The 22,946-nt window shown below is 45.8% G+C and overlaps 2 protein-coding genes across 2 annotated transcripts; both read left to right on the top strand.

Moving 5' to 3' along the window:
• The first annotated feature begins 7,555 nt into the window (after window positions 1–7,555).
• Window positions 7,556–8,482, top strand: LOC136291624 (olfactory receptor 4D5-like). Its single transcript, XM_066186787.1, has one exon. It carries the CDS (start codon window positions 7,556–7,558, stop codon window positions 8,480–8,482), a length of 927 nt encoding a protein of 308 aa, XP_066042884.1.
• Window positions 8,483–13,455: 4,973 nt separating this feature from the next.
• Window positions 13,456–14,448, top strand: LOC136291681 (olfactory receptor 5AR1-like). The gene has a single exon (XM_066186826.1). It carries the CDS (start codon window positions 13,456–13,458, stop codon window positions 14,446–14,448), a length of 993 nt encoding a protein of 330 aa, XP_066042923.1.
• Window positions 14,449–22,946: the final 8,498 nt, after the last annotated feature.

Genomic DNA, 22,946 nt, shown 5'->3' with positions numbered 1-22,946 from the left:
CATAGGGTGCAGCTCGAGCCCTTGTGTCATCCTGCTATGCTGGACTGGGCAGCCACTGTTTAAAAAGCCATGGTGTTTTCACCGTGACCCTCCAGTCAGCCAATCACTCATGGGGGAAATACCTCCTCTGTGTGGGTATGATCACTCAGATTTGAACCACTTCCCCCTCCCCTCTTTGCAGTGTCACGGAAACATTACTACTTCTCCCTTCCTCAGCCGTTCTTGTAAGAGCTGTCCATAGAAACCTTGCGCTGGTGTTATGTCCTACTCGAGGCCCTGAGATGCTCTGATTTCACAGCCCCTGAAGATGTGAGGTTTTAGTGCTGCTCAGGTAGAGAAATTTTAAGTCCTCTCCTGTAACATCTTTGCTGGAGGTTTCACAACCTCCCTCAGCACTTCTCATTCCCTCCTGTCCCTTCCCAACTGCCACACACCCGTCACCACAGTGGGTCCTCTTCTGACCCACAGCCTTTCCCAGCACACTTCAGCACCTTATGGAGTCCCTACTGCTTCATCCAACCTTGCACCCACACATCCCACCTCAGCAGTTCCAGATGCCCAAGCCCTGCTCATGCTGCCCTCAACATGGAGCTCGGGGGTCAGGAGCACCTTTCAGTGCACCTTCACATCCCACAGGCTTTCAGCACAGTCCTTCAACACCTCAGGCACTTCCAATTTCACAAAATTTCTCCAGCCCCATGCCTTTCCCTTCCAGTTTCACAACTTCCCCCTGAACACAGCTTCAGGGTCTTCTTCCCCTTGTGTCTCCTAAACAGACAGAACCCACTACCCATCCACCCACAACATCCCAGTCCTGTCCATGCACACTCCATGTCCATGAGCCATCCAGATCCACCTGCCAAAGGGCATGGAAACTGAGAAAACACCTTTCTCCTTTCCTGACATCCTTACAGGGAACTATTCTGGGGAGGTGCCAGCCTCCCCTCTTAGTCCCTTGGGCCAGGGAAATAAAGGGACAGGAGTGTGATGCCACCCAAATTGCTGCCACGTGTCAGTGGGCACAGGAAGGGGCAGATCCAGCCCAAATTTGCCTAGCAGGTCAGAAATGCATTTGTACATCTTCAGTTTCTGTTGTCATCTGTTCTTCCTCTTCCTTTCACAAAGATTGTAAGATAGTTTTTACTTTCTTACCCAATCCTATTTCCTATAGTGGTTACTGGAAACCCTCATTAGCCTGGCCAGGACTCCAGGCTATGGTGTAAAATGATATTTAAATTAAAAGGCTATTTTTATCCACAGCACTATTGAATCTCCTCATTAATTTGAGAGTTTCCATTTTCTCTGCACGGATTGCTGGCATTCCACGTTGGGAGACATTCAAAATGCCTTTGTCGTTATTGGGCTATTCTGAATTTCAGTAAATGTCAGCAAAACAAAGGGATGGGAAGTGGATGAAACTATTTATTGATGCACCTAAATCCCAAGTTGAAAATACACAGTACATTTCAGAGCAGTGATGAGTTGGAGTTGAAGTACTACACAAATTCATTAAAGTCAGGTTTGGGTTGGAAGGGACTTTAGGCCTCATCCAGTTCTACCCCCAGCCATGGGCAGGGACAACTTCCACTATCCCAGATTGCTCCAACCTGTCCTGGAACACTTCCAGGGATGGGGCAGGCACAGTTTCTCTGGGTAACCTGTGCCAGGGTATCACCACCTTCCCAAGGAAGAATTTATTTCCAATATCCCATCTAAACCCACCTTCTGTCATTTAAAGCCATTTCTCCTAACTGATTAGGTGAATAGACCCGTTTCTTTCCAGAGGAAAGCCTGGAGTGGCAAAGGCTCAACTCAGCTGATTTCTGCAGATGTACAAAAGCTGACTTCCCTCCCTCAGTTTTCCCAATTTGTAAAATAAGGATTTTTTGTTTGTTTGTTTTACTTACTCTTTACTTCATTGACCTTTGCTGAAGCATGCAAGTTCCTGCAAAAGGCCTTATTCCCTGGGCTACCAGCAATGAAATTTCAGAGAAAATAAGGAGTTGAAGGGTCATCAAGAAGTGACCCACGCCATTCTGCCTCTCTTATACTTACTTCTAGAATCCTCCCAGATTTTTTTTTCTTCATGAGGGCATGTGGAGTTTTTTTGGGGATATGCAATGATTTAAAAATACTCACTATTTTCTTATTACTCACAGTGCTATAAAACCTAAGCTGTGGATCTTGGCGGCCTTTACATTTGGGAAACGCACAAAGCATGGATTAACGGCACAGTCTGGGAATGTTAACTCGACCAGATCACATCACATGCTTGCCCAATTTAATATTCAGCTACCAAAGGGCATGAAAACAGAGGAAACACTTTTCTCCTTTCCTGACATCCTTAAAGGGAACTATTTTGGGGAGGTGCCAGCCTCCCCTCTTAGTCCCTTGGGCCAGGGAAATAAATCTACTAGTAATCTACTGGCAGTTATTTCCAAGAATCATGGAATTGTTAAGGTTGGAGAAGCCCTCCAAGGTCATTGAGTTCAACCATTCCCCAGCAGTGCCACCAGTAACGCATGTCCCCAGGTGCTGCATCCACATGTTTTAAATCCCTCCAGATTGATGGTGACTCCACCACTGCTCCCAGTAAACTGTGCCACGGCTGGACCACCCTGTGAGTGAAGAAATTTTTCCTAAAATCTAATCTAAACTTCCTCTGGCAGGATGGGATTAATTTCTTCTCCTTATCACCATGGAGCATTCAAACCTCCCTCCTCCAGCCCCAAGAGCCCTTGAGCTGGGAGATTTCCTTAGAGAGGGTGGAGAAGGTCTGCATAAACAGGGAATTAAGCCCCGGAGGAGGAAGATTTCCTTGGGGAGCTTTGAAGAAAGTTACTTAAACAGGTTTTTTGGTTGTTTTTTTTTTTTCTCTCTGCTTGCTGGGCTGTGTGTGCGCCCTTCAGTGCCCATACTCCCTCCAAGCAGCTCTAACATGGGCAGGAAAAGCCAGGATACAGGAAAGCAAGGAATTAAATTAGGTGGGATTAAAAAAGCACCTCCTAAGCAAGTGTTGAAAGCTTTTCAGAAGCTGTTCTATGTTCTTTAAAGCCTCTACCCGGAAAGGGAGATATTGGGGACATAAAATCTTAGAGCTCTTACACAAAAATTAGATCTCCAAACACAGAGGATGTAAGTTTTTCAGGATCTTTTCCCTTTACTCTTTTCTTTCCTTTTCCTGATTTCCTTTCCTCTTTCCCCCTCCCTGCCCAGAGCCCATCTTCTTGACAAATGTGAAAATACAAAAAGAAATTTCCCCTGAAGTTGTCAACCATCTCTGGCTCTCTTTGGCTGTAACCATGTGAAGAACTGGTTTTGCAGTCCCAAACCAGCTTATTGAATTCTTTTCCAATTAACTACCTGAGATTTTAGGGGAAAACCCTTGCAATAAGGGGATGGTGCAATTCCTTCTCCTTTTTTTTTTTTTTTTTTAAATTATAACAGTCCACACTGTATTTATATCATATTGCAATTGATTTCACTATATCATGTACCTCTAGTCAGTGACTGAAAAGATGATTTTAGGGATAAGACCTGCCTTTTATCCCTTTTCTTCAGTATGTTTTACCTCCTGCCAGTAAAACTGCAAGCACAGGAAAAGACCCAAACTTTCCCAACGTCCTCTTTAGCCTTCACTTTTTTGAGTTTGAGAGCAATTTTGGTTTTTCTACATTTCAGCATTTCCCGTGGGTGCTCAATCAGCTTTTTGTCTCCACAGGAGTTTCTGATTTTGCTGCATTTTAAAATCATGAAATAGGAGGCTGGATCAGACAGATCCAATCCCAAAGGAATCCAATGAGTGACATCCCTGCCCATGGTAGTGGTGTTGGAACTAGATGGTCTCTAAGGTCCCTTCCAACCCACACCATTCCAGGAGTCTGTGTCTCATACAGGTCAAATGAAATATGGAGAGGGGGAAGAACAACAGAGAACCAAACAAAAACCAAAACAAATTCTAAAAGCACTAAAAAACTTAATTCTAATACAATGTATTTCTTAGAGAGAATGCACTTCCAGTAAAGAATTAATTTTTAAAAACGAAAAAACTGATGAATCATTTTGTCTTTATCTTTCCACATTTCCAGGCTCTGCAGTGCACATTGCCCAGTAGATTGGCAAAGAAAACTCTAGCAGTATGAAGGAATTCATCTTCCTGGGCCTCTCAGAGAACCAAGGGGTGCAGAAAATATATTTTGTGGTGCTCCTGCTTTTGTACACACTCACAGTGGCAGGAAATCTCCTCACAGTTCTCACTGTGATGAGCAGCCGGCACCTGAACTCCCCCATGTACTTCTTTCTCTGCCACCTGTCCTTTGTAGATATTTGTTTCTCCTCTGCCACAGCCATGCTCAACCCCTTCATCTACACCCTCTGGAATGGGGAGGTGAAGGGAGCCATGAGGAAACTGTGCAGGAGGAAAGTGGGAAGTGGAAATGGGAAGGGGTAGGGCTGTGGTCATGTTCCCAAAGGATCGGAGAAAACCAAGCATGTTTTGCTATCATTTCTTCTGTGACAATGCCCCAAAATGTGCCTTTGAAAGAACAGCTGGCTGTTGGCTCCTGCTGTAATTAGGAAGGCACTAGAAGTTATTTTTATGATGGGAAAGACATTGGAAACTCTAGCATTCCCTTGTCAACAAGCACAGGCCCAGACCACGGCCTCCTGAGCAACTGCAACACCAGTGCTTAAAAACTGTTAAAAATACTGAAAATGTTGTCCAGGTAGAGCATCCCATAAGAAAAAAAACCTCAATCCCCCCGATATTAGGAGCTAGTTAGGTGGTTTGCTGATGAAGGAACAGGAGGGGAAACTTCTCCCACTTCAACAAATCCTTTCTGCTCTGTTCCAGGCCAGGCTGGATGGGGCTTGGAGCAACCTGGTCTAGTGAAAGGTGTCCCTGCCCATGGCAAGAGGTTGGAATGAGATGGTCTATAAGGTACCTTCCAGTCCAAACAGGTATTCTGCAATTCCATAATTATCCTATAATTTTCTCTACTTCACCTTTCCTCCACCCAAGACAGCACTAAATAAAATAAATGTATTTTTTAATTCTTCGGAGGTGAACCCAGTGGGGTTTTTTTAGAGGTCTCACTTCTGGGTGCTGCTGAGCAAATACTCACCCATAGCTTATGGAAGGTGTCACTGGAAATAGTGTCAGGCTCCTCTACACTTTGCCAAGAATTCTTACAAGAATTTCATACTTGAGCTCAAAAGTTGCTTCTGTGCTTTCCTGTGTAAGTAAAAATACCTGGTGAGCAAGGAAAGCTCACCACAAACCTTTCTGCATTTTTTGAAGTGATTTCCTGAGTTACTTCTTGTTTTGAAGTTTTAAGTCAGATGTCTAAGGGATAACATCAGTGATATTTTTGCTTTGCGCTGCCAACACGTAAGCTAATAAGAAATAAGATTGTAGATGAGAAATACTGGCTTAGGACAGAAAGCAAAATTTATATCCATTTATATGAATTTATATAAATGTCCTATGTGAGAGACATATTTACTCTGACATCTCTCTCCAGGGACTACACTAATAACTACCCAAAGAACAATTTTAGCTCCTTACCCACTGATGATTTCTGACTAAACTCACTTTGCCTCTGGGATCTCATTACTCCTGATAGTCTTGTGCTTCTGTTGTGTGATTTACTTGAACTATTTCTGCTACAGAAGTAATTGTACTTGAAGATGCTCCTGGAGGTTTTTTGTTTTTTGGTTGGGTTTTTTTTTTGGTTTGGTTTTTGTTTTTTTTTCCAGAATGGGAAATACAGAAGGTTGGGCTGTTCTTTTCAGGGCTCAGAGTTGGGAGAGACACAGAGCTGCTATCATAACTTCTGAGCAGCACCTTGAAGAGAGTTTCTGATGGAACTGAGAGGTTCTGATGGAACCCCTGGAAGTGGTTTGGGGAGGTCGTCAGAGAAAGGACAGCAAGTGAACTCTGTGGAAGTGTTCTGGTATTGTTCCTTTGTTTTGATCAGGCCCCACCGAATCCTGCCTTTGCAAAGCAGCATTGCTGGTGAGTGACTTTTGTGAGGACTATTTCATGATTTAGAAAAAGAACCATTAAAAAATCAGTTACACCTTTAGAATCCCAGAATGGTTTGGTTGAAAGGCACCTTAAAGCTCATCTTGTTCTGATCCCCTGCCATGGGCAGGTCCATTGACCAGGTTGCTCCAAGCCCTGTCCAGCTTGGTCTTGAGGACCTTCCAGAATATCATACACTAGTAATCCTTGTGTTCTGCATGGGAATGTTGTAAGGGTGGATTTGTGGGTGTTTGTCAGTAAGGGAGGGCCACCAACATCTCATTCACTACCCCAGTGTCACTGCAGGTGTATTTATGGGGCGTTCCACACCACAACCAGGACCTGGGTATTATTTCTACCACCCTCCTCAGCTAAATAATCAGAGCTTATTATTACACATCAGTGACATATTGTTGCTTGGATTTCACTGCTAACTCCTTCAAGAAAGCATTGGCTTTAAACTGAAATTGTCCCAAAAAGACAGCAGAAGAAATACAGTGGATATTCAACCTACCAGAGGACAATGTGTGTGTCCTGGTAATGTCCCCTGTCTAATGATTTGGCCTTTTAGATCTTTTAAGGCAGGTTTATTTATTGCTGTTAGCATCATAGACATCTGGTTTCATACTTGTAACCTCCTGCTTGCTGAGTTATAAACTCCTCACCAGAAATGAGCAGAGAAGCAATTTCCTGGAGGGATTTTAAATGGACAAGTGCATTCCTCTGCTGGTTCCACTTTAACCTCCACAGGACAGTGAGTGTATTTGTCTACTGAAGAGCTTTAAAAATTCCTTTAAAAAATAGAGAGGTGAAGAAACCATGCAGGGTTTTGCAGCTTCTACTGTGTTAGAAACCCAAATTTCTCCAGTGAGGAGCCTCCCAGACCTGGTTTCTGTCCATGTATTCTCAGTTTCAGAGTGGATGAGCTAACTGGAGAGCCCTTTCCTCAATTCAGAGCAGTGTCACTAGGATCAGAACACAGAACAGCTCACACTTGAGAATGGCAGCACTTGCTTCAGTTATGGCACTTCAGATTTCCAGCAGGTAAATGCTTCCAGCACAGCATTTTTCCAGCATTCATGGCTCTTGTTATCTGAGAGCAGGATGTGCTGGAATCACCATCCCTGAAGGGATTTAAAAGCAGTATGGATGTAGCACTTGGGGACATGGTTTAGTGGAGGGCTTGGCAGTGCTTGGGGGATGATTGGATTCAATGGCTTTTCCAACTTTAATAATTCCATGATTCTGTGATTTCTCCCTGGCAGAATGGGAGTACACCAACTGCAGTGCAGGAAAACAGTGGTCAGAGTGAGTTCAGGAGAGAAGGTAAATGTGGAGGGGCCAGACACCTGAATAGGGACAGAAGAGGGGGTGAGTGCAAACTCTGCTGTCATTTATGACACGACACTGTGCTTTCTGCAGCAGCAAATGCATCCTGCTCACACCATCCATGAGCCTTGGAGCTGTAGCACATTCCCTTCTCTTCCTGGCCACTCCCCCACCTGTGCCACGGGAGCCTGAGCTGCAGCAATGGCACAGGACAACTTCTCCCGGGTGACTGAATTCATCCTCCTGGGGCTCTCCGACACCCAGGAGCTGCAACTCCTCTTCTTCACCTTCTTCCTCCTGGCCTACGCCATGGTCCTGATGGGAAACTTCCTCATCATTGTGACAGTCAGGACTGACCCCAAGCTCTCCTCACCCATGTACTTCCTCCTCTGCAATCTGTCCTTCATCGATATCTGCTACACCTCTGTCACCATCCCCAGGGTGCTCGTGGCCCTGCTCTCAGGGCACAAGGCCATTGCCTTTGAGGACTGCATGGCCCAGCTGTTTTTCCTGCACTTTGTGGGTTCCTCGGAGATGTTCCTCCTGACGGTGATGGCGTTTGACCGCTACACGGCCATCTGCAGGCCCCTGCACTACACGGCCATCATGGCCCGCGGGGCCTGCTGGGCCCTGGTCGCTGCCTGCTGGGTCGGGGGCTTTATCCACTCCATTGTCCAGACTGTGCTCATGCTCCAGCTGCCCTTCTGCGGCCCCAACACGATCCACAGCTACTTCTGTGACGTGCCACCCATCGTCCGTCTGGCCTGCACCGACACCACCCTCACCGAGTGGCTCATGGCCTCCAACAGCGGCCTCATATCCCTGGGCTGCTTCCTGGTGCTGGTGGCCTCCTACACACTCATCCTGGCCAAGCTCCGGGCCCACCTCTCCCAGGGGCACTGGAAGGTGCTGTCCACCTGCGCCTCACACGTGATGGCCATCACCCTGCTCTTCATGCCCTGCATCTTCACCTACCTGCGGCCCGCTGGGACCTTGCCCACCAGCAAGTACATCTGCATCATCTACACGATCTTCTCACCCATGATGAACCCCCTCATCTACACCCTGAGGAGCAGTGAGATGAAGGAATCCATGTGGAGACTGTGGAAGCGCTGCAGAGCCCTCTGAGACAAGCTGGGTTGGCACAACCCTGGAGTTACACCCAGAGTTACACCCAGAGTTAAACCCTGGAGTTACACTAGGAGTCACATTCCTACTCTACTCCTACACAATAATGACTTAGTGGCTAAAGCCTACAGACTTCAAATTATGTACATTTATACACTCATATAACTGTTAATACTAAAAATAATAAAAATCCATGCTGGAAACCCCAAACTTCCCACCTGTGTGGGATCATAATTTTTAAATAAATAAATGAATCCAGGATGAGGCTTGTCTCCCTCTCTGACATGCTTTTCCCGTGCTGTGACAGCAGATGGTAGAGGCACATGCACTGTGTCCCCAAATTCACCCACCGACACTAGAAGATAGACATGGCACAGATTCTGCTTGTAGGGTTTTCTTTAGACATATAAGAATATTTTTAGTCATAATCCTCTCAGAGAAGTGAATTACTAGAATCATACAAGGCACAATATATAAGGAACCAGAAGGAGTGGAGAAGGACTTTGGACAAGGGCATGGAGGCAGAACAAGAGGGAGTAGCTTCACACTGACACAGGGTGGGTTTAGATGGGATATTGGGAAGAAATTCTTTCCTGTGGTGGTCTGGCATGGGTTTCCCAGAGAAGCCATGGCTGCCCTGTCCCTGGAAGTGTTCCAGGCCAGCTTGGACAAGGCTTGGAGCAATGTGGGATATCAGGGATAGTGGAAGGTGTCTCTGCCCATGGCAGGGGGGTTGGAATGGGATTGTCCACAAGGTCCCTTCCAACCCAAACTGCCTCTATGAGGGTAGCAGTTACATCACCAAATCCATCAGGAATAGAAATTCAGTGGTTGCCATGAGGGGAGCACCATCAGTTTCCCTGTGCTAGAAAAATTTAGGACTGGATTCATCCCACCTAAATAAAATCATGGAATCACTGAGGTTGGAAAAGCCCTCTAAGATCACCAAGTCCAACCATTCCCCAGGGCTGCTAAGGCCACCACTAACCCATGTCCCCAGGTGCCACATCCACACAGCTTTTAAATCCCTTCAGGGTAACTCTAATACTGCCCTGAGCAGCCTGTTCCAGGGCTGGAAAACCCTTTCCATGAAGGAATTTTTCCCAATATCCAATCTAAACTCCTGCACAGGAAGTTAAAGGATTTCCACTTTGCCTGTCTCTCTGTGCTGTCTTAAATTAGCCCTCACTCCCATACCTGTAGGAAGAGGATTAGAAGCATCAATGAGTCAGTGATCTTCCTGTTTAAGAGAGATTTCCAAACATCTCCCGTCCTTTTGCAAATGAGATTTCTTTTTAGTAGTTAATTTCTACTCAGGATCATTATAGAAAGGCTTGGGCTGGAAGGGAGCATTTTTTTTTAGTATTAGAGAAAAATGTTGAAAAATTAAAATGAAAATATTCTTTAGTTCAATTAGGGTAAATTTTAATTGAGAAAAAATGCATCACTGTGATAATTTTTTATCATTCCAATAAAGCTTTTATAAATATTTTATTTATAAATCAATGCAAGGCAAATTGGAACTGTGGCCCACTTATTTTGCTGTCGATTTGTTCACCAGGTATAAACTGAGGGCATCAACAGTGAACTGATTTGAAATAATTGCTCCAGTTTTGATAAAATAAATTAAAAATTCCATATTTCTGGGAGCTGGGATTTCAATACAAGGAGCTTGAAGCAACCTGATCCAGTGGAATACGTCCCTGCCCATTGCAGGGGATTAGAATGGGATGAGCTTTAAAGTCCCTTCCAAACCAAACCATTCTATGAAGACAAACAATTTAATATAATTGATTTTTTTTTTTTCCCCTGGAAACATCTTGGGACGACTTTAACAAGGCCTCAGAAGATGCTGTTAAAAAGTTGGTGCCTGACAAATTGCAAAGGTGCAGCTTTGGCAGCTGAGTTTGTCCCTCTGTGTAAATTGGCTCCAGTGCGCACCATTAAAATCCCGAGTTTTTCTCTCCTGGAAATTATCATCTCTATGAGCTCACCCTCAGATTTATTGCCCTCACCCAGAGGACAGTGAAAAATGGTCTCAAAGGGGAAAAAAAATCCTTTGAGAACTCCCAGGATCTCTACAGTACTTTTGTTAAATCCCAAGAAGCCTGAAGAGATCCCAGACTAATCAATTTTATTTAAAGACTATGAGACTGAAACACAAATGGACATCAGAGAAAAGGGTGCATTTTCAGCAGACTCTAATCAGTCTGGGTTCATCATAAGCATTCCTAGGTGGAAATCTCAAACAATAACAAAGCTGGGTAGTCCCAGAAGTGGACAAAATCAAATCACTTTGGTTGTATTACAGCAGGGATGGCACAGGGGGTTGGGCAAGAGGGGTCTAATCCATCAATAAGTGTACATCTGGATTCTGAAAATAAAGATATTTTTGTTCTTGTTTGTTTCGGGGTGTTTTTTTAAAATGAATTTCTATAATAAAATATATTGTAATATGATTTTTATTTATTTACCCTGAGGCAGAACACTTATCTCAAAAACTATCCTGTGTTTTTACTTCTAATAACCCACCTAAGATTATCCCGGTAAATAAGCAACTTAGATGTAGAGCTGAGAGCCTAGGTGACTGGCACCTTGATGAGGCCAATGCATCCCATCCCAAAAGAAACATTTAAGATTTATGAGGGAAACAAAATCACAGAAAAGTTTGGCCTTGGAAGGGAGAGGTGAGGGATGGATCTCTTTGCTGTATCTCTTTCTGGCATCTGGGTTAATTACAAAATTCTTTATTGCAAAACTTCATGGGAAGTGTGACGCCTGATGGTCCTTGAGCTAACTGCAGCACCCAGGGAAAAGTCTGGACCCATGGGGATTTATTCCAGCCACAGCTCTGCACTCCCATGGCAGGATAGGCCTCTGCTGTGTGACCCTTGGAGAATTCCAGTTTATAGAGTCCTGGAATGGTTTGGGTTGAAATAGACCTTAAAGTTCATGTTATTTCACCCCCCATTGTGGGTAGGGACACCTTCCACTATCCCAGATTCCTCCAAACCCTGTCCAACCTGGCCCCAGACACTTCCAGGGATGGGGCATCCACAGCTTCTCTGGGTAACCTGTGCCAGGGCTGTACCACCCTCACAGGGAAAAATTTCTTCCTAATATTCAATCTAAATCCCTCATCTTTTAGTTTAAAACTCTTCCCTCTTGTCCTATCACTGTTTGCCTGTGTAAGATGCAGAATCTTTAATTTTTCAGGAGTTTGAAAATAGGCTGGAAGAATGATGGCCAGCCAGAGTCCTTCATGTGAACAGTGCAGAATTTATGGTCAGGTATTGCTGGAATACGAACAGGCCTGTTCCCAGTCCTGGACATCACGTGGGAAGTGGCACTCCTATAAATCATGCATGGATGCTTAATGGAACCAGAGGGGAATGTTTTCTAGCTCTTTGAAGTAGTGCTGGTAATTTAGGTTCCTTGGATTACCAACCCCTTTTGGCAATGTCCTGAAAAACCCCTCATATGTGCAATTAAGGGAACATCCAAAAAAAGTGTCAGACACACTTGTCCCCAGACACTCCCTCATATTTATAAAACCTCATTAAAGAAGAGAGGTGCCTACTCCTGCAGCCAAGCCAGCCCTTGTGCCAGTGCTGGCAGGTGTCTGTGTGAATATTCCAACGCTGCTCAATCGGGATTCATCTCTTCCTTACGAGTGAAACCATTCTTATGTCACCTGTAGAAAGAAGAAAAAGGATTGTTTTGTTTCCTGGAGATACAATTATATATCATCTGTAATGAATTCTGTACAGCAGTGAGTATTTCTGTGTTGTTTCTGTGCTATTTCACCTGAATGAGCTCCCCATTTTACGAAAAAGGGATGTCCCTTCTATTTCTGTTGAGTTAACCATTTCTTGTGTAGCTTAAGCCCTGACTTTGCTCCCTCTCAAGCATCTGGAAGAAGATGAGACCACAGAGGAGCCTGGCCAAATGAAATATTTCATCAATCTATTTATCCCTGCATCTCTTACAAATGAGAAGGTAGTACAATATTCCCACCGTTTCAAAATCAATCCCAAAATCTCCCAAAAAGGAGGCATTTGGACTGAACTTTTCTTTCTCTCCCTACAGGGCTGGTATGTAAATCCTTACTGTAAATACTGGGCTACATTGCTTGGAGCAACGCAGGGTAAATAGGAAGATCCTTTAATGCCACATTTAGACTTCTTTGAACTGGGGAAAGCGAATGGGGGGAAAGTCCAGATAGATGCTAGAGTTACTAATGGTATTATGGCAGTGTTTAGGGTAAAATTTATAGAAAAGGGTGGGGGGGTGTCTTTAGTGGGATTGAATTTTTTTTAAACTCTATAACAAATTGTAACTTTTTTAAAATTATAGAATCATAGGATGGTTTAGGTTGCAAAGCACCTTAAAGTTCAGCTGATTCCAACCCCCTGCCATGGGCAGGGACACCTTCCAGTAGACCAGGCTGCTGCAAACCCTGTCCAAAAGCTGAAAAAAAGCCCTAAAATGCATCTATCTGCTTATTATGAGGGATTTAATTCTTTAATCCTTCTCTGACAGCGTTACTCCCTTAAAAAGTAAGTTTCAGCTTCGGTTGCTAATCTAGACCTTTCTCATGATATTATTAATACTAAATAATTTATGTTGAAAGGAATTTTAGGGATCTATACCATACTCCCCTTGCTCAGAGAATCTTGAAAGCCCTGTTGTGTTGACTGGGGCTGTGTCCAACCTGGACACCACAGGGAAAGTAACTTCAACTTTCAGCTCTTCAGTCTGAGGTGGCAACTTGCAAAAACTAATGTTTTGGATTAATCACTGTGAAATTTAATACCTACATTTAGCCTTTTGCATTAGGAATATGTGAGTTTGGAAACGGTTTTGAACTTCAAAACATACAAAAAACCCCCTCACAATCTTAAAAATGGAGATGAAATTGTGATTGAGTTACACTTTCTTTATTCCAGGGAAACCTCTGCCTCATTCCCACAATGAAAGAGAAGATGCAGTGGGTCAACCTCTCAACTGTATCCGAATTTGTTTTCGTGGGCCTCTCTGATGCTCCAGAAATCCGTTTGCTTCTCTTTGTGCTGTTTCTGCTCATTTATTTGGCCACCATGGCAGGCAACATCACGCTCCTCGTTGCCATTAGCACTGACTCCCACCTGCACAGCCCCATGTACTTTCTCCTCGGCAACTTATCCCTGCTGGATCTCTTATGTCCCACCACCACCGTGCCCAAGATGCTGGGGGCCTTGCTGCTGGAGCACAAGAAGATTTCTTTCTCTGGCTGCCTGTTCCAGCACTTTTCCCTCATTGCTGTGGTGGGCACGGAGATTTTTCTCCTGGCTGTGATGGCCTACGACCGCTACGTAGCTGTGTGCCACCCCCTAAGGTACCCGAGCATCATGAGCATGAAGCTGTGTGCTCAGCTGGCCGTGGGCACCTGGGCAACAGGGCTTCTGAACTCCCTGCTGCACACCTCTCTGGTTTTCACACTCTCTTTTTGTGGACCTAACAAAATCCAGCAGTATTACTGTGACATTCCTCCTGTGCTGGCCCTCTCCTGCTCGTCCACCCACAGCCGGGAGCTGGTGATCCTGGTGGTGGCGGGGGTGCTGGGGGGCAGCGCCTGCGTGCTCACTGTGGTCTCTTACATCTATATCCTCCTGGAAATCCTGGCCAGGAACTCCCTTGGGATCTGGCACAAGGCTTTCTCCACCTGTGGTTCTCACCTGACCGTGGTTTGCCTTTTCTATGGGACCACTATCTGCACCTACGTCCGCCCTTCCTTCACCTATTCCCCGCATCGGGACAGGGTCGTGTCCATGCTCTATGGAATGCTCACCCCGCTCCTAAATCCCATCATCTATAGCCTCAGGAACAAAGAGGTAAAATGTGCCCTAAAAAGAGTGATCAGCCAGGTGAGAAGGGCTTTAACAAGACACGAAAACCTCACTCAGCCTCCACCATCATCTGGGTAGAAAATACAGTTTGTGACTGATCTTCTCTAAATTTCAGACATCTAAAAATTAGATGCTGGAATCCAAATTCATTTTTCTGGGCTCAAAACTCCTCCTCTGGGCTCAAAACTCCTTCATTTGGCTCCCTCTGCAGTTAGAAGGGAGAACTCTGCATTTCCAGAATTGCATGGCACAGCTTTAGGTCATTTTCACAGGAGGAGAAGCATCCAGCTGGGAATGTTCTCCACTGAGCACTGAGGAAGCTGAGGTGAGAGTAGGTAGGTGTTGGATGCATATTTTAGGGCAGGAATTCTGAGAATTCGTACTCGGGCACACTTGGGTACATCCTATGAAAGCAGTTTATATCCCTTTCAAAATTAGACTCCAAATAATCACTCCTCTCTCTCTCTCTCTCTCTCTCTCTCTCTCTTCCTCCTTGTTGGGTGTCTGTTGTTTGCTGGAATCTCCAGAGTTCCATCTCTGGAGTCATGTCTGCTGCTACATTTTTCCTTTTTCCCATTTTTTTCTCCTTGCTGCATCAAATCCTAATGGAAAGAGAGGTGGTGCTGCTTCCTGCAGCTCACCCATCTCTTCACCACCTCTCTTCTTTGTAGAGAAATATTAAGTCATTCCATAAAAATGCTGAGATTATTTTCACTTGATTGACCTCAAAAGTTTCTGATGAGATAGGTTTAATAAAATCTCTTTTATTTAGCTGCAAGTGGCTCTGAATTTTTAAATACTTTCATTTTGTGATGAGACTATGTATTAATTGTAACCTTAAGGTGTCTGAAATGCAAGAAAAGTCATCAGTGTGAATGAGATTACAACTGTGAGCAGGATGTTTATGAAAGAATTCATCTGCAAAAAACCCCACCCTTTTTCCAGCTCTTCCAGGGCTCTGAATGGGAGCACAGGAGTTGGATTTGTATTTATGCACACCTTTACTCCTGACTAGAACCCCTGGAACCCAGAATCTGTTCCAGGCTGTTGATGGCCTCCCCTTGGGATGTCCCAGGCACTTTCACAAGGTTCTGAGGGTCTTTCACCAACCACAAGTTGTTGTCCAGGGGCAGCTGCTGGTGCAGCTGGTGAAGGATAATGATGAAGGCTCAATTATCCTTCAGACTCCTGCCACAACTTCTGCACCAACCAAGTGGGGGACTGGAGAGGTTTTGGCCAAGCCATGAATTCTCCAACCAAGGTGTGGAGAAGTTGTGACAAACTGAACTGCTCAGGAAGTTTTAATTTTCTTTAAAAAGGAGGAAAAATTCCTTCTCCTCAGTGCCTGTGAAGTTGTCCCTGGGGACTTGTTAGAAGGATGAGGGAGGTCCACCAGGAGCTTCCTAAGAAGGTTTTGAGATCATTAGAGGCTTCTTCAGGATGCCCAAAAGGGATTGTTAAGATGAAGGGCCTTGGGTGGCTGCTCCCTGCAGGATTGAACACTCCTCTTTCCAGAGGTGATGGAATCTAAATGTAGCTGGGTGGACAGATGCCTAAGGATGGACATCAGCCTGTGTACAATTCCAAACCTTGGATGCCTTTTAAAAGACAAATCTGAATTCCAAGGTAGCAAACTAGAGCCTGGTTTCCAATGTGTGTCCAGATGGGAGATTTTGATGCCTCTCCTGGCTTGTGAAGGTGGAAAAGTTGGATAATCAAGTCTAATTCTGCTACAGTTTCCTCCCTCTCCACCCACACCAGAACCATGTGTTCCCAAAAAGATCCACTGTAAGGAGCTGTTTGCTGCCAGTGGACCAAACAAGGCTCACAGCAAAAGCTGGGATAGAGTCATTGGGTAATATAGCAAGGAATATGTTCCTTCTTTTTTTCCTTCTTTCCCAGAGAAGCTGTGGGAGCCTCATCCCTGGAAGTGTTCCAGGCCAGGCTGGATGGGCCTTGGAACAACGTGGTCTGGTGGGAAGTGTCCATTAGAGAGAGGTTCACTCTTTATCATCAGCTGTATCATCCCTTCACAGAGTGAGGTGCTAATCCCTAAATATTCCTCAAAACCATGACATCCTCTTTCATTTTCCTCCTGCCCAGTAACCTCTAACACTGGAAGGAGACAGCTGTGATTTTCTTTGACAGCACTGGAAAAATTTAGCAGGGAAGGATCCTAATACACTCACCCGTTTCTTGCTCCTCTCTCCCTGAGTGTCTATTTCTGGCTGCTCTCAGAAATCAATACCCCTGCACTGACTCATCACCACAGAGCTCCTCTCATATTCCTAGAAGTGGAGCTGCCCTGTTGGAACGAGGGAGTAGGAGTACAGACAGCACCAAATAAATCGAGGAAAAATAGTCTATTGATGAAAATCCTACATGAATGATCCTCTGTGCATTTACACTTTGCTTTTGCCACTGAAAATCAGATTTCACCTATTATTTGGCTAATCTCATGTAACAAGTGAGAGACCATTTTCATTTTTTCTATTTCTAAACATAAAGGATTCCTGAAATTCTTGATATGCCTAAAAAAACCCCCAAACCCCAAAAAACCCAACACCAAAACCCACCAAAAAACCCCCCAAAAAACAAAAACAACCAAAAAAAAACCCAACCCAAAAAAACCAACAAAAAACCCAAACCAAAGAAACCTCAACCCCCCCCCCCAAAAAAAAAACTACACTACTTTTTTTTTTCCTGAAGCAAAGTCCAAATATATTATTTATGTGGATTGTATTACTTGCAATGAAACCAGGGCAGATTCCCCCCCCCCCCTTTTTTTTTTTTATTTTTTGGTATGGTGCTGCCAGATATGAAAACATGCAACATAAAAGAGGATGTGATGATTAGAGGATGATTTATTTTTCTCTTCTAAAAATAGCATCCACTTGTGAAATTCAGGTTGGGCTACAGTTCTGGTTTTAAAATTCCCAGGACTTTGGGAATCAAAAAACAGTTGCATTTGGCATGTCAGTGCTATTTTCTTCTCCCTTTCCTCCTGCTTTTTTAATTCTAATACAAAAAATGGATTCGTAGAATCAAGGCTCCTTGTGAAGAGACTTTGTTCTCTCTGTGGCCACTTTAAATACTTGGCTTTAGATGGCTTTAAGATGAAGGAGGGAAGGATTAGATGGGATATTGGGAAGAAATTTATCCCTTTGAGGGTGGTAAAAATCTGGTTGTTCATTACTCCCATTTTAGACAGCTTTGTGTTATCTCATTCAAGTTTAACCACCTAAAATTTTGGAATTCATGCTGCTCATCCAGGCTTCCTTTCTCTGCCCTGCCTAGAATTCATACTGGCATCACCAGAAATGTGTATTAACTTCAATACACATTTAATATACACTTAATACAAAGTTAAGGTTAAATTATATGCTTTTTCTTGGAAGGTTAAAATAATACCCAGAACTCCTTTTTTAGCAGACTGAGTCCAATCCAAATTCAAGTTTCAGGTAAAACAGAAGTGTGAGGGGAATTGCTTGGAAAATCTAAAGATATTTGGGTTTGAATATTTAAAAACAATGCTCATGGCTTGCTTTCCATCAATTACTTAAGAATTAATCAGCCTCAGGAAAGTAAACACACAAAATATTTGTGCGAAACCCCAGAATCAGATGCGACACTTAATTTTAAACTTGGAAAACTAAAAGCTTTTGTATAGGGAAAATAGTTTCTTTGTTTGCCAGCTCTGCCATACCCTCCACAGAGAAATGAATGTCATTTATATATATCTTTTATCATATTTTTATGGCCTGTTCTGCTGTCACCAAACACCTTCCAGGCCTGTTCTCATCCTGCTTTCTTGACGATTTCACCACTTTCATATATTTTTCTATTTTCTCTTTTCCCCTCTAGACCATAAGCCCTTGTTTCCCTTCTCACAACATAATTAGGTTTTTATTTCTGCTAAACTGTGTAACAAAATGCTTGTTGCTGGTTATGGGAATATCCAGCCTGAAGAAGGGAAAGCTCCAGAGAAATGCTAGTGATGAGATTCCAGTGATGAAAAGGGCTCAGGGAGAGCTGGAGAAGGACTTCGGACAAGGGCCTGGAGTGACAGGATGAGTGGGAATGGCTTCAAACTGACAGCAGGTGTGTTTAGATGGAATACTGGCAAAAGAAATCTTCCCTGTGAGGGTGGTGTGGCTCTGGAATGGATTTCCATGGGAAGCTATAGCTGTTCCATCCCTGAAAGGGTCCAAGGCCAGGTTGGACGGGACTTGGAGCATTTTGGGATAGTGGAAAGCGTCTCTGCCCATGGAATGTGACGGTTTTTAAGGTCCCTTCCAACCCAAACCAGTCTGTGAATCTGTGATAATCAAGACTTTTATAAACACTGGGCACGGTGATGTCTCCGAGAAAACAAATGTTGCGTGTACGCCTGTTCCTTACAAAATTTAAAATGCAATCTGACTCTTCTGTTGCAACATTTTATGTTTGGCAGAGGTTCCACTGGGATTATCTCAATGCGAGCTCCGCCTTACACAGTCCTGAGCACCGCCCGCCCTCACTCCCCCCACTGAGGAGGTTTGTCAACGAACGACTCCCCCACGGCCATGACACCTCCCGCTGACGTCATCCCCACGCGACACCGATGCGCGGTACCTGCGGCGCTGCGCCCCGGCAGCGCTGCGGGATGGCGGAAGCCACCGTGCAGCTCCCCGAGTGTCCGTGAGGAGACAACAGCGGTGGAGCCGCCGCGGCCGAACCGCGGAGAAGCCGCTGGACAGCATGAACTCCGCCTTCGCACCCCGCGGACTACAACTCCCGGCGTGCCCCGGGGCAGCGGCGCACGGAGCGCGCTGGTTGGCCCGCGGGGAGTAGCGGAGCGCGGGCGCTCCCACGTGGCGGCTCGGCCAGGCCGGGACCCCCCGGGACAAACACGGACTAACCGGGACAACCCGGGACAACCCGGCTGCCCCCCCCCTCCCGTGCCACGGGCCTCGCCCGGACTACCCGGAGGGAGCCGTGCTGAGTTTCGTGGCTGGGAACGGAGCCAGGTGCTGCAGTGCTTCCCTTCCCTTCCCTTCCCTTCCCTTCCCTTCCCTTCCCTTCCCTTCCCTTCCCTTCCCTTCCCTTCCCTTCCCTTCCCTTCCCTTCCCTTCCCTTCCCTTCCCTTCCCTTCCCTTCCCTTCCCTTCCCTTCCCTTCCCTTCCCTTCCCTTCCCTTCCCTCCCCCCCCCTCCCCTCTCCCCTCTCTTTTCTCCTCATTCCTTCTCCCTTCCTTTCCCTTTCCTTTTCTTCCCAGTTCTAATATCCCCTGCCTGGAAAAGGCAAATGGCTCCAGATGCCTTTCCCTTCTCCCTCCACCCCTCTTCCAGCTGTCTGCCTGTCTCCCGATACCCTGGGTCCGGGATTTTCCCTCATATCCTTTTCTTGGTCGCTTCCTTCCCCTCTCTCTTCCTTTCCTTTCCCTTCCCAGATCACAGTGAGCCAGAGGAGCTCTGGGACACAGCAGGGAGGTTCCTCCCTTTCCAGGCAGCCTCCGGCAGGCAGGTGAGGTGGAAGTGTCACTTGGAAGGGTGCTGGGAGTTGTGACCAGCCTCTCAATGCCCTCTTTGTTGACTGCAATCTTACTGCTGGAACACGATGAAAATGTTAACAAAGTTCCTGGGATCTTCATGGAGAGAGCTGTAAGGGACAGCATCCCTCACAGAGCAACTGATCTGGAATTACAGCTAATTAATCTTCCATTTATTCCCTGATTTATGGTATAACACATGTTTTTGTGGGTGAAATAAAGATGCTTTTTAAAAGAATCATGATGTCCTTAGTTTGGTTTTTGTAGAAATCAGGCAAAGCACATTGTCTGAAAATGGAATGGAGGAGGATGAATAAAAGCCACATGATGGTTGGGAAGAGATCCCACTCACTTCCCAATTCCTCGCCCTCGAGGTTTGGTTGCTTTTTGCTGTTGCTCAATCCTGATCCTTCCACTGATAGGAAAGCAGGAACTGCCTGAAACAGAGATCTGTCTTGTTTTGGCAGAGGGTGATGTGAGGAAAGGAGTAGAACTGGCTTCTCCCAATTACTTCTGGAAAAAGCCACTTCTGAAGGACCTGGAACAAGAAGAGAAAGTTTCCAGCTGATGTAAAGTAATGGTGGTGTCACTTTCCCTTCCTATTCCTCAGCCTCTCTATGCACTGGTGCTTCTCATGCTGGATTGTGGCTGTAAAAACACAGATTCTCAGTCCCCTTCCTCCTTCTTTTCCAATCTCTGCCATTCCTGCTGTGTTCCCATCCTTGTCACTGTAGGCCTGTGAAGTGGCTGTGTTGACAGTTTAGGTTGAAATAAGTTTAGGAAGTGCCCCTTTCTCTGGATTTAGCGGCTTTCCTGGCCTCTGGAATACAGCAAGAAGGGATTGAATCCTTCCCACCTGAGGAATTTTGTGGTGACAAAATTTTTCACCACATCAAGGCTGGTGATTCAAAGGAGAAGGGTTTCCAGCAGAAAACTCTGGAAGTGGATATTTTTCTCCTGTCCAAGACTGACAACCTCCCTGGTCCTCTTGAAATGCTTGTATTTATGTGGAGGAAAGTAAGGCCTGGTGACCCCAGAGCAGACCAGAATAATCACAGGCAGGGAATAAAGTAGGAATTGCCTTTTCCTGGCAGAGTCCTCTGCTAGTCAAACCAGGCTGAGGCAGGGATACACGCACTCAGGAATTCCAGTAAAATCCTGGCAGCTTTTTTTGTGTAGTCATGCTGAGCCTGTTGGTCGTGGATTAAGTAACAATGCTGCAATTCTGGCTTCTTTCTCCTTCTTAGTCAGAGACGCTGTTTTCCTTGGTGACCTCAGAGATACCCTCGTGGTTTTGCATCCCTCTGCTCCCTCCCAGGCTGTTGTTGGGTGTCAGCCCATTGCTCAACCTGCACCTCCTGACTGAAGAAATGCTTTGTCAGAGAACTCTTCCCCTCTGGGCCTGACTGAACATCCTCCGTGCTCCTCCGGGTCTTGGTATCTCGGTGAAATTCTCTGTGATCACACTTTGCTGAGCTCCTCCACCTGTCTTGTAACTCTGGAGCTTTCAGACCCATCCAGTGGCCAGTGCAGCCCTAGAAACTGGTCAAAAATGTTATTTTCTGCTAAGTTCACGGCCTGCAGGCACTCGAAGGTGTTAGCAGGGTGGCTGGAGTCAGGGAAAAGAGACAAATGAGGTGTGGGGGTGTTTGTGTGAGGAATGCAGCCTTTTTGCTTGTGGGAGTGTTTAATTTTCTTTCCTCTGAGCCTGCTGTGGGTTGGATCCCTTCTCAGAGGCTTTTGGAAGGAACCAAGAGCACCAAACACCAGGCAAGGAAGGGCCTGGCCTTTGCCAAGTATGCGTGGAGCGGAAATATCTTTTTTTTTTTTATTTTTTACTTGTCAGACTGGAAAGTTCCTGATTTGAGTTTCAGTCTTGGTCATCGCTGCCTATTTAGACAGGTTTGTGTCCATGCATGACTGAGCAAGCTACTCATAGAGCAACTGGGTGGAAGATTCCTTGGGCCAGGCAGAGCATTCCTCTGGCTGCTGTCTGAGGGGAATCTGAGGGCTTTGCCTCCACAGCTTTTAGTGGGAGCATCTTCCCAGGACACTGACCACAAGCCCAGAAGGCCAAGGTGGTCTTCCTGGGGTTAAGGGTTCTGCCCAGTCCAGCAGAGCATCCGAAACAGCCACGTGTGATTGCTGAGGGGTTCCTGTGGCTGCCCTGCCCTGTTATCTCCCTGCCCCACCGAGTGGGTGGCCTCTCTGTCACTGCTTTATTGCCTGCTGGGATGCTGATATCTGTGGGCATGGCCCAACATCTGCTGAGCTGAACACAACGACTTCGGCACGGTGCTGAAGTCCAACCCGATTTGAAGTGTCACAGCCATTTCTTGCCCCAACGGAGATGATTGTCCCCTGTTTTATTTCTCTCTCTGTGCAATTTCCTTGCGTTTTTCCCCCCAGTTTGTTCAGTGTGCAGGGAAAGCACCACCAGATTGCTTCCCCACCTTAAGGAAGGAGCTGTGTCCAGCTCATCCAGAGGTGACTTTGCAGGACAGCACTCCACACTTCAGCACTGTCCGGCTGCTCCACAAGCAGCACACAAAGGGTTAGGCCCAACTTGAGCCCCTTGAGCTGCTTTTCAGTATTTTTACTTTGATGACAAGGGCCTGAACGTGGCCTTGGAGGAAGTTACACCCAGCAGGAAAGGTGGACGTGGAGTTGTGGCTGCACCTCTGCATGAACCACAGGAGGGTTTTCAGTGTCCCCTCACGGCGCAGCACAGCACAGCAGGAACCAGCTTTTCCCAGGGAAAACTCTCCCTGTGCCTCACCTCTGCTGAGAACATCCTTCCACATCGATTTAACCCCTTCACTTCTTCTGAATAAACCATGGAATGAGTTCCTGGAGAGACCTGCTCAGCAGTTTGGGGGTGCCCCCCCGCCCATCCTGCCCGACAGAGATCAGCCACGGGCCACTGCTTGTTCTTGTGGTGTTTTATCAGGCTGCTGCATGTCCTTGAACTGCCAGCTCCTTGTAAAAGCTTGTTTCTTCTCCTCATGCTTGAAAGCATTTGCTGCTCGTCCCTTTTTGGGTGGCTG

Source organism: Chamaea fasciata, unplaced genomic scaffold, assembly GCF_029207755.1.
Source record: "Chamaea fasciata isolate MVZ Bird 193981 ecotype frontalis unplaced genomic scaffold, bChaFas1.0.hap1 SCAF_7, whole genome shotgun sequence".
Lineage (NCBI taxonomy): Eukaryota > Metazoa > Chordata > Aves > Passeriformes > Sylviidae > Chamaea > Chamaea fasciata.
This window is presented reverse-complemented; position numbering and strand designations above follow the sequence as displayed.

Bases quoted from the DNA above. Each gene is read 5' to 3' on its own strand.
- LOC136291681 (XM_066186826.1), top strand. From the start codon at position 13,456: ATGAAAGAGAAGATGCAGTGGGTCAACCTCTCAACTGTATCCGAATTT.
- LOC136291624 (XM_066186787.1), top strand. From the start codon at position 7,556: ATGGCACAGGACAACTTCTCCCGGGTGACTGAATTCATCCTCCTGGGG.